We start from the raw sequence: 13,515 nt of genomic DNA, 5'->3' as shown, positions 1-13,515 counted from the left end.
AGAGAAGACCCATATAAACAAAATAATGAATGAAAAAGGTGACATAACTGCAGATCCTGAAGAAATTAAAAAAATTATAAGAGGATATTATGAACAACTGTATGGCAACAAACTGGATAATGTAGAAGAAATGGACAATTTCCTGGAAACATATGAACAACCTAGACTGACCAGAGAAGAAATAGAAGACCTCAACCAACCCATCACAAGCAAAGAGATCCAATCAGTCATCAAAAATCTTCCCACAAATAAATGCCCAGGGCCAGATGGCTTCACAGGGGAATTCTACCAAACTTTCCAGAAAGAACTGACACCAATCTTACTCAAACTCTTTCAAAACATTGAAAAAAATGGAACACTACCTAACTCATTTTATGAAGCTAACATCAATCTAATACCAAAACCAGGCAAAGATGCTACAAAAAAGGAAAACTACCGGCCAATCTCCCTAATGAATATAGATGCAAAAATCCTCAACAAAATACTTGCAAATCGAATCCAAAGACACATTAAAAAAATCATACACCATGACCAAGTGGGTTCATTCCAGGCATGCAAGGATGGTTCAACATCAGAAAAACAATCAATGTATTACAACACATTAAAAACTCGAAAGGGAAAAATCAATTGATCATCTCAATAGATGCTGAAAAAGCATTTGACAAAATCCAACATCCCTTTTTGATAAAAACACTTCAAAAGGTAGGAATTGAAGGAAACTTCCTCAACATGATAAAGAGCATATATGAAAAACCCACAGCCAGCATAGTACTCCAATGGTGAGAGACTGAAAGCCTTCCCTCTAAGATCAGGAACAAGACAAGGATGCCCGCTGTCACCACTGTTATTCAACATTGTGCTGGAAGTGCTAGCCAGGGCAATCCGGCAAGACAAAGAAATAAAAGGCATCCAAATTGGAAAAGAAGAAGTAAAACTGTCATTGTTTGCAGATGATATGATCTTATATCTAGAAAACCCTGAGAAATCAACGATACACCTACTAGAGCTAATAAACAAATTTAGCAAAGTAGCGGGATACAAGATTAATGCACATAAGTCAGTAATGTTTCTATATGCTAGAAATGAACAAACTGAAGAGACACTCAAGAAAAAGATACCATTTTCAATAGCAACTAAAAAAATCAAGTACCTAGGAATCAACTTAACCAAAGATGTAAAAGACCTATACAAAGAAAACTACATAACTCTACTAAAAGAAATAGAAGGGGACCTTAAAAGATGGAAAAATATTCCATGTTCATGGATAGGAAGGCTAAATGTCATTAAGATGTCAATTCTACCCAACTCATCTACAGATTCAATGCAATCCCAATCAAAATTCCAACAACCTACTTGCAGACTTGGAAAAGCTAGTTATCAAATTTATTTGGAAAGGGAAGATGCCTCGAATTGCTAAAGACACTCTAAAAAGAAAAACGAAGTGGGAGGACTTACACTCCCTGACTTTGAAGCTTATTATAAAGCCACAGTTGCCAAGACAGCATGGTACTGGCACAAAGATAGACATATAGATCAATGGAATCGAATTGAGAATTCAGAGATAGACCCTCAGATCTATGGCCGACTGATCTTTGATAAGGCCCCCAAAGTCACCGAACTGAGCCATAATGGTCTTTTCAACAAATGGGGCTGGGAGAGTTGGATATCCATATCCAAAAGAATGAAAGAGGACCCCTACCTCACCCCCTACACAAAAATTAACTCAAAATGGACCGAAGATCTCAATATAAAAGAAAGTACCATTAAACTCCTAGAAGATAATGTAGGAAAACATCTTCAAGACCTTGTATTAGGAGGCCACTTCCTAGACTTTACACCCAAAGCACAAGCAACAAAAGAGAAAATAGATAAATGGGAACTCCTCAAGCTTAGAAGTTTCTGCACCTCAAAGGAATTTCTCAAAAAGGTAAAGAGGCAGCCAACTCAATGGGAAAAAAATTTTTGGAAACCATGTATCTGACAAAAGACTGATATCTTGCATATATAAAGAAATCCTACAACTCAATGACAATAGTACAGACAGCCCAATTATAAAATGGGCAAAGATATGAAAAGACAGTTCTCTGAAGAGGAAATACAAATGGCCAAGAAACACATGAAAAAATGTTCAGCTTCACTAGCTATTAGAGAGATGCAAATTAAGACCACAATGAGATACCATCTAACACCGGTTAGAATGGCTGCCATTAATCAAACAGGAAACTACAAATGCTGGAGGGGATGTGGAGAAATTGGAACTCTTATTCATTGTTGGTGGGACTGTATAATGGTTCAGCCACTCTGGAAGTCAGTCTGGCAGTTCCTTAGAAAACTAGAGATAGAGCTACCATCGATCCAGCGATTGCACTTCTCGGGATATACCCGGAAGATCGGAAAGCAGTGACACGAACAGATATCTGCACGCCAATGTTCATAGCAGCATTATTCACAATTGCCAAGAGATGGAAACAACCCAAATGTCCTTCAACAGATGAGTGGATAAATAAAATGTGGTATATACACACGATGGAATACTACGCGGCAGTAAGAAGGACGATCTGGTGAAACATATGACAACATGGATGAACCTTGAAGACATAAGGCTGAGCGAAATAAGCCAGGCACAAAAGAGAAATATTATATGCTACCACTAATGTGAACTTTGAAAAATGTAAAACAAATGGTTTATAATGTAGAATGTAGGGGAACTAGCAGTAGAGAGCAATTAAGGAAGGGGGAACAATAATCCAGGAAGAACAGATAGGGCTATTTAAACGTCTGGGGATGCCCAGAAATGACTATGGTCTGTTAATTTCTGATGGTTGTAGTAGGAACAAGTTCACTGAAATGTTGCTATATTATGTAACTTTCTTGGGGTAAAGTAGGAACATGTTGGAAGTTAAGCAGTTTATCTTAGGTTAGTTGTCTTTTTCTTACTCCCTTGCTATGGTCTCTTTGAAAGGCTCTTTTATTGTATGTTTGTTTTCTTTTTAACTTTTTTTTTCATACAGGTGATTTGAAAAAAGAAGGGAAAGTTAAAAAAAAAAAAAAAAAAAAAAAAAAAATATTTAGTGCCCCCTTGAGGAGCCTGTGGAGAATGCAGGGGTATTCGCCAACCCCACCCCCATGGTTGCAAAAATGACCACAGACATAGGGGACTGGTGGTTTGATGGGTTGAGCCCTCTACCAAAAGTTTTAACCCTTGGGAAGACGGTTGCTGCAAAGGAGAGGCTAGGCCTCCCTATATTTGTGCCTAAGAGTCTCCTCCTGAATGCCTCTTTGTTGCTCAGATGTGGCCCTCTCTCTCTGGCTAAGCCAACTTGAAAGGTGAAATCACTGCCCTCCCCCCTACGTGGGATCAGACACCCAGGGAAGTGAATCTCCCTGGCAACGTGGAATATGACTCCCAGGGAGGAATGTAGACCTGGCACCGTGGGACGGAGAACATCTTCTTGACCAAAAGGGGGATGTGAAAGGAAATGAAATAAGCTTCAGTGGCAGAGAGATTCCAAAAGGAGCCGAGAGGTCACTCTGGTGGGCACTCTTATGCACACTTTAGACAACCCTTTTTAGGTTCTAAAGAATTGGGGTAGCTGGTGGTGGATACCTGAAACTATCAAACTACAACCCAGAACCCATGAATCTCGAAGACAGTTGTATAAAAATGTAGCTTATGAGGGGTGACAATGGGATTGGGAAAGCCATAAGGACCAAACACCACTTTGTCTAGTTTATGGATGGATGTGTAGAAAAGTAGGGGAAGGAAACAAACAGACAAAGGTACCCAGTGTTCTTTTTTACTTCAATTGCTCTTTTTCACTCTAATTATTATTCTTGTTATTTTTGTGTGTGTGCTAATGAAGGTGTCAGGGATTGATTTAGGTGATGAATGTACAACTATGTAATGGTACTGTAAACAATCGAAAGTACAATTTGTTTTGTATGACTGCGTGGTATGTGAATATATCTCAATAAAATGATGATTAAAAAAAAAAAAAAAAAAAAAAAAAAGAAAATTCACAAATACCTGGAGGTTAAACAACACACTCCTAAACAATCAGTGGGTTAAAGAAGAAATAGCAAGAGAAATTGCTAAATATATAGAGACGAATGAAAATGAGAACACAACATACCAAAACCTATGGGATGCAGCAAAAGCAGTGCTAAGGGGGAAATTTATAGCACTAAACGCATATATTAAAAAGGAAGAAAGAGCCAAAATCAAAGAACTAATGGATCAACTGAAGAAGCTAGAAAATGAACAGCAAACCAATCCTAAACCAAGTACAAGAAAAGAAATAACAAGGATTAAAGCAGAAATAAATGACATAGAGAACAAAAAAACAATAGAGAGGATAAATATCACCAAAAGTTGGTTCTTTGAGAAGATCAACAAGATTGACAAGCCCCTAGCTAGACTGACAAAATCAAAAAGAGAGAAGACCCATATAAACAAAATAATGAATGAAAAAGGTGACATAACTGCAGATCCTGAAGAAATTAAAAAAATTATAAGAGGATATTATGAACAACTGTATGGCAACAAACTGGATAATGTAGAAGAAATGGACAATTTCCTGGAAACATATGAACAACCTAGACTGACCAGAGAAGAAATAGAAGACCTCAACCAACCCATCACAAGCAAAGAGATCCAATCAGTCATCAAAAATCTTCCCACAAATAAATGCCCAGGGCCAGATGGCTTCACAGGGGAATTCTACCAAACTTTCCAGAAAGAACTGACACCAATCTTACTCAAACTCTTTCAAAACATTGAAAAAAATGGAACACTACCTAACTCATTTTATGAAGCTAACATCAATCTAATACCAAAACCAGGCAAAGATGCTACAAAAAAGGAAAACTACCGGCCAATCTCCCTAATGAATATAGATGCAAAAATCCTCAACAAAATACTTGCAAATCGAATCCAAAGACACATTAAAAAAATCATACACCATGACCAAGTGGGGTTCATTCCAGGCATGCAAGGATGGTTCAACATAAGAAAAACAATCAATGTATTACAACACATTAAAAACTCGAAAGGGAAAAATCAATTGATCATCTCAATAGATGCTGAAAAAGCATTTGACAAAATCCAACATCCCTTTTTGATAAAAACACTTCAAAAGGTAGGAATTGAAGGAAACTTCCTCAACATGATAAAGAGCATATATGAAAAACCCACAGCCAGCATAGTACTCAATGGTGAGAGACTGAAAGCCTTCCCTCTAAGATCAGGAACAAGACAAGGATGCCCGCTGTCACCACTGTTATTCAACATTGTGCTGGAAGTGCTAGCCAGGGCAATCCGGCAAGACAAAGAAATAAAAGGCATCCAAATTGGAAAAGAAGAAGTAAAACTGTCATTGTTTGCAGATGATATGATCTTATATCTAGAAAACCCTGAGAAATCAACGATACACCTACTAGAGCTAATAAACAAATTTAGCAAAGTAGCGGGATACAAGATTAATGCACATAAGTCAGTAATGTTTCTATATGCTAGAAATGAACAAACTGAAGAGACACTCAAGAAAAAGATACCATTTTCAATAGCAACTAAAAAAAATCAAGTACCTAGGAATCAACTTAACCAAAGATGTAAAAGACCTATACAAAGAAAACTACATAACTCTACTAAAAGAAATAGAAGGGGACCTTAAAAGATGGAAAAATATTCCATGTTCATGGATAGGAAGGCTAAATGTCATTAAGATGTCAATTCTACCCAAACTCATCTACAGATTCAATGCAATCCCAATCAAAATTCCAACAACCTACTTTGCAGACTTGGAAAAGCTAGTTATCAAATTTGTTTGGAAAGGGAAGATGCCTCGAATTGCTAAAGACACTTTAAAAAAGAAAAACGAAGTGGGAGGACTTACACTCCCTGACTTTGAAGCTTATTATAAAGCCACAGTTGCCAAAACAGCATGGTACTGGCACAAAGATAGACATATAGATCAATGGAATCGAATTGAGAATTCAGAGATAGACCCTCAGATCTATGGCCGACTGATCTTTGATAAGGCCCCCAAAGTCACCGAACTGAGCCATAATGGTCTTTTCAACAAATGGGGCTGGGAGAGTTGGATATCCATATCCAAAAGAATGAAAGAGGACCCCTACCTCACCCCCTACACAAAAATTAACTCAAAATGGACCAAAGATCTCAATATAAAAGAAAGTACCATTAAACTCCTAGAAGATAATGTAGGAAAACATCTTCAAGACCTTGTATTAGGAGGCCACTTCCTAGACTTTACACCCAAAGCACAAGCAACAAAAGAGAAAATAGATAAATGGGAACTCCTCAAGCTTAGAAGTTTCTGCACCTCAAAGGAATTTCTCAAAAAGGTAAAGAGGCAGCCAACTCAATGGGAAAAAATTTTTGGAAACCATGTATCTGACAAAAGACTGATATCTTGCATATACAAAGAAATCCTACAACTCAATGACAATAGTACAGACAGCCCAATTATAAAATGGGCAAAAGATATGAAAAGACAGTTCTCTGAAGAGGAAATACAAATGGCCAAGAAACACATGAAAAAAGGTTCAGCTTCACTAGCTATTAGAGAGATGCAAATTAAGACCACAATGAGATACCATCTAACACCGGTTAGAATGGCTGCCATTAATCAAACAGGAAACTACAAATGCTGGAGGGGATGTGGAGAAATTGGAACTCTTATTCATTGTTGGTGGGACTGTATAATGGTTCAGCCACTCTGGAAGTCAGTCTGGCAGTTCCTTAGAAAACTAGAGATAGAGCTACCATTCGATCCAGCGATTGCACTTCTCGGGATATACCCGGAAGATCGGAAAGCAGTGACACGAACAGATATCTGCACGCCAATGTTCATAGCAGCATTATTCACAATTGCCAAGAGATGGAAACAACCCAAATGTCCATCAACAGATGAGTGGATAAATAAAATGTGGTATATACACACGATGGAATACTACGCGGCAGTAAGAAGGAACGATCTGGTGAAACATATGACAACATGGATGAACCTTGAAGACATAATGCTGAGTGAAATAAGCCAGGCACAAAAAGAGAAATATTATATGCTACCACTAATGTGAACTTTGAAAAATGTAAAACAAATGGTTTATAATGTAGAATGTAGGGGAACTAGCAGGAGAGAGCAATTAAGGAAGGGGGAACAATAATCCAAGAAGAACAGATAAGCTATTTAACGTTCTGGGGATGCCCAGAAATGACTATGGTCTGTTAATTTCTGATGGATGTAGTAGGAACAAGTTCACTGAAATGTTGCTATAGTATGTAACTTTCTTGGGGTAAAGTAGGAACATGTTGGAAGTTAAGCAGTTATCTTAGGTTAGTTGTCTTTTTCTTACTCCCTTGCTATGGTCTCTTTGAAATGTTCTTTTATTGTATGTTTGTTTTCTTTTAACTTTTTTTTCATACAGTTGATTTGAAAAAAGAAGGGAAAGTTAAAAAAAAAAAAAAAGAAAAAAGACAAACAAGGAAAAAAAAAAAAAAAACAAAAAAAAAAACGATGTAGTGCCCCCTTGAGGAGCCTGTGGAGAATGCAGGGGTATTCGCCTACCCCACCTCCATGGTTGCTAACATGACCACAGACATAGGGGACTGGTGGTTTGATGGGTTGAGCCCTCTACCATAAGTTTTACCCTTGGGAAGACGGTTGCTGCAAAGGAGAGGCTAGGCCTCCCTGTATTTGTGCCTAAGAGTCTCCTCCTGAATGCCTCTTTGTTGCTCAGATGTGGCCCTCTCTCTCTGGCTAAGCCAACTTGAAAGGTGAAATCACTGCCCTCCACCCTACGTGGGATCAGACACCCAGGGAAGTGAATCTCCCTGGCAACGTGGAATATGACTCCCGGGGAGGAATGTAGACCCGGCATCGTGGGATGGAGAACATCTTCTTGACCAAAAGGGGGATGTGAAAGGAAATGAAATAAGCTTCAGTGGCAGAGAGATTCCAAAACGAGCCGAGAGATCACTCTGGTGGGCACTCTTACGCACACTTTAGACAACCTTTTTTAGGTTCTAAAGAATTGGGGTAGCTGGTGGTGGATACCTCAAACTATTAAACTACAACCCAGAACCCATGAATCTCGAAGACAGTTGTATAAAAATGTAGCTTATGAGGGGTGACAGTGGGATTGGGAATGCCATAAGGACCAAACTCCACTTTGTCTAGTTTATGGATCGATGTGTAGAAAAGTAGGGGAAGCAAACAAACAGACAAAGGTACCTAGTGTTCTTTTTTACTTCAATTGCTCTTTTTCACTCTAATTATTATTCTTGTTATTTTTGTGTGTGTGCTAATGAAGGTGTCAGGGATTGATTTAGGTGATGAATGTACAACTATGTAATGGTACTGTAAACAATCGAAAGTACAATTTGTTTTGTATGACTGCGTGGTATGTGAATATATCTCAATAAAATGATGATTAAAAAAAAAAAAAAAAAAAAAAAAAAAAAAGAGGAGTCAGGTATCAAGACACTTTCCCCTGATCTCTAGACTCCTGTTAAAATGAGTATCTAAAGGATCCCGTTTTAATCTTCATTAGCAGGAAATTCTTCTTTTTCCCTTAAACCTAAATTGTTCAAGTAGATATTTACCTCCTCTTTGTGGGGACTTCAAAAGTATATCCTACCAGTATGAAGTAGCAATTCCAGCTGAATGAGGCAAACAAAACCCTGCACAGCTTTTCCAACCATACCATAATCACTGATCCCACAGGGCCCTGAATAAGGCTAAATATAGCTTTATAGGATGTAGAACTTAAGCTGGAAGTATAAGAATGACACCGCCTACTCACCATCCCTTGGTTATTCTGTCTCTCACTAGGCCTGTGGATCAGCAGTGGCTGGTCCTCTTCTTTAATTGTGATCCCATAGTTTTTGCTAGAATACAGTAAAGGCAGGAAGAATTTTCAGAAGTAGCATTACTACTCTTAGAGCAACATAGTATCTCAACCAGGACTGGAGTATACAATCTGCATAATACCCTTTTTTCAGGGATCCATCAGAACTGATCATAATACATTTATAACTGGAAAAAATAGGCTCAAGTTAAATTGCAAATTATAGGAGAAAAGAGGCTAACAATCTAGGAAAGAGTTTGTTAAACACTACATTAGGCTAAACAGCTTAGACAACCAGAATGATGAAATCATAGTCAAAGGGTTAATGATTTGAATTTAATCTCTCCAACCAGACATCTCACAAACCAGCAAAAGAAATATAATTCAAAGCCCCGAGCTTAATTTATTAACTAACTTTCAAAAGTACTTAAAGAAATAAAGCTATAAAGACAGGAATTCAGGTCAAATTCCAATAAATGAGCTCATAATCTTAAGCACATTACCAATTCAATTACTTTGAGAAACTCAAGTTGTATGCTACTATGGAACACAATACCCTGCTGGAGAATGGTAGAATATATCCTACCCAAACCCTTAGCCTCAAATCCAGTCTCTTCTACCTGTAGTATTCCAAAAATGTGATCTCCTTCCCATCAGACATTGTGAAGCTATCTTTTGGAGTCTTATTCCAATCCACGTCATCAATACGATAGGTACGGTTGTTGTATCGGGTTATAACAATATTGCCCACCAAAAGCTTAGTGCACTCATCCTGGAAGTTTTCTTTGTTCTGCTGATACATGGCATGCCTTCAGAAAGAGAGATAAAAGACTTTTAGATCATATTTGTGTACACAAGCAATAAGAAAGGAACAGAGGACTCAAACAGACAATTTAAGGGTATAGTCACAGCCATAGCACCAGAAGGCTTCAGTTCTCTTTTGGGAGATGGAACACTCAGCTCCTCTCTTTTTACCATTATAAAAATAAAATCAATAGTGAAGAAAGACTAAAAACCAGATTTAAAACAGTAACTACAAATTAATAAAATTCACAGTAATCCTTAAAAAATTCTTTTAATATCAAAATAATTACTTACTATCATCATTATGATATGGCCTGCAGAGGCAGAATTCAGTAAAAACATTCTTTAAACTTTATTTGCCCTTTCTCAGCTAAAGAAAGAAATCACAAGTACCTATGAAAGATATGCACTGGTTAAGATGCTAAAGATGCACAGATGAAAAGAAAACAACAGACAAATGTATTCTTTTTTTTTTTTTTTTTAATTCAGTTTTATTGAAATATATTCACAAACCATACAGTCATCCATGGTATACAATCAACTGTTCACAGTATGATCATATAGTTATGCGTTCATCACCACAATCTATTTCTGAACATTTTCCTTACATCAGAAAAAATCAGAATAAGAATAAAAAATAAAAGTGAAAAGAGAATACCCAAACCATCCCCCCATCCCACCCTATTTGTCATTTAGTTTTTACTCCCATTTTTCTACTGATTTTTTTTTCAATTTTTTAACTTTGCTTATCAAAAAATTAAAAACAAAGGCAAACAACAACCAAAAAAACCCCACAACATTTCAAACAAAGCAATGGATTAAGGAAAACAAATAACCTAAAATAACTACTTTGCTTCCAATATGTTCCTACCATACCCCAAGAAAATTAATAAACCATGTCCAAACAGAGGAGTAAGAAAAACAAATAATCTAAAATAACTACATTGCTTCCAACATGTTCCTACCATACCCCAAGAAAATTAACCCCTAAGAAAACAAAGGAATAAGAGAAAAAAAAAACCTAAAATAACTCTATTGCTTCCAACATGTTCTTACTATATCCAAGAAAGTTTACAAACCATAATCATTCCTGAGCATTCCCATAACATTGAGATTACCCTCCATAGTTTATCTGTTCTTATTAGATTATCATTCCCCCTCCACTAATTGGTATCTCTAGGTCCCCTACATTCTACAGTATAAAACATTGTACATTTTTCACAGAATTCACATTAGTGGTAACATACAATATCTCTCTTTTTGTGCCTGGCTTATTTCGCTCAGCATTATGTCTTTTTTTTTTTTTTTTTAATCTTCATTTTATTGAGATATATTCATATACCACGCAGTCATACAAAACAAATCGTACTTTCGATTGTTCACAGTACCATTACATAGTTGTACATTCATCACCCAAATCAGTCCCTGACACCTTCATTAGCACACACACAAAAATAACAAGAATAATAATTAGAGTGAAAAAGAGCAATTGAAGCAAAAAAGAACACTGGGTACCTTTGTCTGTTTGTTTCCTTCCCCTATTTTTCTACTCATCCATCCATAAACTAGACGAACTGGAGTGTGGTTCCTATGGCCTTCCCAATCCCATTGTCACCCCTCATAAGCTACACCCCCATACAACTGTCTTCGAGATTCACGGGCCCTGGGCTGCAGCCCGACAGTTTCAGGTATCCACCACCAGCTACCCCAACTCTTTAGAACCCAAAAAGGGTTGTCTAAAGTGTGCGTAAGAGTGCCCACCAGAGTGACCTCTCGGCTCCTTTTGGATTCTCTCTGCCACTGAAGCTTATTTCATTTCCTTTCACATCCCCCTTTTGGTCAAGAAGATGTTCTCCGTCCCACGATGCCAGGTCTACATTCCTTCCCGGAGTCATATTCCACGTTGCCAGGGAGATTCACTCCCCTGGGTGTCTGATCCCACGTAGGGGGGAGGGCAGTGATTTCACCTTTCAAGTTGGCTTAGCTAGAGAGACAGGGCCACATCTGAGCAACAAAGAGGCATTCTGGAGGAGGCTCTTAGGCACAACCATAGGGAGGCCTAGCCTCTCCTTTGCAGCAACCGTCTTCCCAAGGGTAAAACCTGTGGTAGAGGGCCCAACCCATCAAACCACCAGTCCCCTATGTCTGTGGTCATGTTAGCAACCATGGAGGTGGGGTAGGCGAATACCCCTGCATTCTCCACAGGCTCCTCAAGGGGGCACTACATCTTTTTCTTTCTCCTTGTTTTTTTTTTTTTTTAACTTTCCCTTCTTTTTTAAATCAACTGTATGAAAAAAAAGTTAAAAAGAAAACAAACATACAATAAAAGAACATTTCAAAGAGACCATAACAAGGGAGTAAGAAAAATACAACTAACCTAAGATAACTGCTTAACTTCCAACATGTTCCTACTTTACCCCAAGAAAGTTACCTAATATAGCAACATTTCTGTGAACTTGCTCCTACTATATCCATCAGAAATTAACAGACCATAGTCATTCCTGGGCATCCCCAGAACGTTAAATAGCTTATCTGTTCTTCTTGGATTATTGTTCCCCCTTCTTTAATTGCTCTCTATTGCTAGTTCCCCTACATTCTACATTATAAACCATTTGTTTTACATTTTTCAAAGTTCACATTAGTGGTAGCATAAAATATTTCTCTTTTTGTGCCTGGCTTATTTCGCTTAGCATTATGTCCTCAAGGTTCATCCATGTTGTCATATGTTTCACGAGATCGTTCCTTCTTACTGCTGCGTAGTATTCCATCGTGTGTATGTACCACATTTTATTTATCCACTCATCTGTTGAAGGACATTTGGGTTGTTTCCATCTCTTGGCAATTGTGAATAATGCTGCTATGAACATTGGCGTGCAGATATCTGTTCGTGTCACTGCTTTCCGACCTTCCGGTTACATACCGAGAAGTGCAATCGCTGGATCGAATGGTAACTCTATATCTAGTTTTCTAAGGAACTGCCAGACTGACTTCCAGTGTGGCTGAACCATTATACAGTCCCACCAACAGTGAATAAGAGTTCCAATTTCTCCACATCACCTCCAGCATTTGTAGTTTCCTGTTTGTTTAATGGCAGCCATTCTAACCGGTGTTAGATGGTTATCTCATTGTGGTCTTAATTTGCATCTCTCTAATAGCTAGTGAAGCTGAACATTTTTTCATGTGTTTCTTGGCCATTTGTATTTCCTCTTCAGAGAACTGTCTTTTCATATCTTTTGCCCATTTTATAATTGGGCCGACTGTACTATTGTCATTGAGTTGTAGGATTTCTTTATATATGCAAGATATCAGTCTTTTGTCAGATACATGGTTTCCAAAAACTTTTTCCCATTGAGTTGGCTGCCTCTTTACCTTTTTGAGAAATTCCTTTGAGGTGCAGAAACTTCTAAGCTTGAGGAGTTCCCATTTATCTATTTTTTCTTTTGTTGCTTGTGCTTTGGGTGTAAAGTCTAGGAAGTGGCCGCCTAATACAAGGTCTTGAAGATGTTTTCCTACATTATCTTCTAGGAGTTTTATGGTACTTTCTTTTATATTGAGATCTTTGGTCCATTTTGAGTTAATTTTTGTGTAGGGGGTGAGGTAGGGGTCCTCTTTCATTCTTTTGGATATGGATATCCAACTCTCCCAGCCCCATTTGTTGAAAAGACCATTATGGCTCAGTTCAGTGACTTTGGGGGCCTTATCAAAGATCAGTCGGCCATAGATCTGAGGGTCTGTCTCCGAATTCTCAATTTGATTCCATTGATCTATATGTCTATCTTTGTGCCAGTACCATGCTGTTTTGGCAACTGTGGCTTTATAATAAGCTTCAAAGTCAGGGAG

At 37.9% G+C, this 13,515-nt stretch overlaps 1 protein-coding gene across 6 annotated transcripts in view; it reads right to left on the bottom strand.

The window, feature by feature from the left end:
- Positions 1–13,515, bottom strand: part of PIWIL2 (piwi like RNA-mediated gene silencing 2) — a 186,434-nt gene that overhangs the window by 117,274 nt on the left and 55,645 nt on the right. For all 6 annotated transcript variants that reach the window (XM_037813457.1, XM_037813455.1, XM_037813456.1 and 3 more), the window contains 2 exons: positions 9,492–9,680; positions 8,827–8,911 (listed from right to left, as the gene is read on the bottom strand). In XM_037813457.1, the coding sequence (XP_037669385.1) occupies positions 8,827–8,911; positions 9,492–9,680 (274 nt within the window). The remainder of the gene's footprint in view (positions 1–8,826; positions 8,912–9,491; positions 9,681–13,515) is intronic.

This window comes from Choloepus didactylus, chromosome 20 (genome assembly GCF_015220235.1).
Source record: "Choloepus didactylus isolate mChoDid1 chromosome 20, mChoDid1.pri, whole genome shotgun sequence".
Taxonomy (NCBI): domain Eukaryota; kingdom Metazoa; phylum Chordata; class Mammalia; order Pilosa; family Megalonychidae; genus Choloepus; species Choloepus didactylus.
This window is presented reverse-complemented; position numbering and strand designations above follow the sequence as displayed.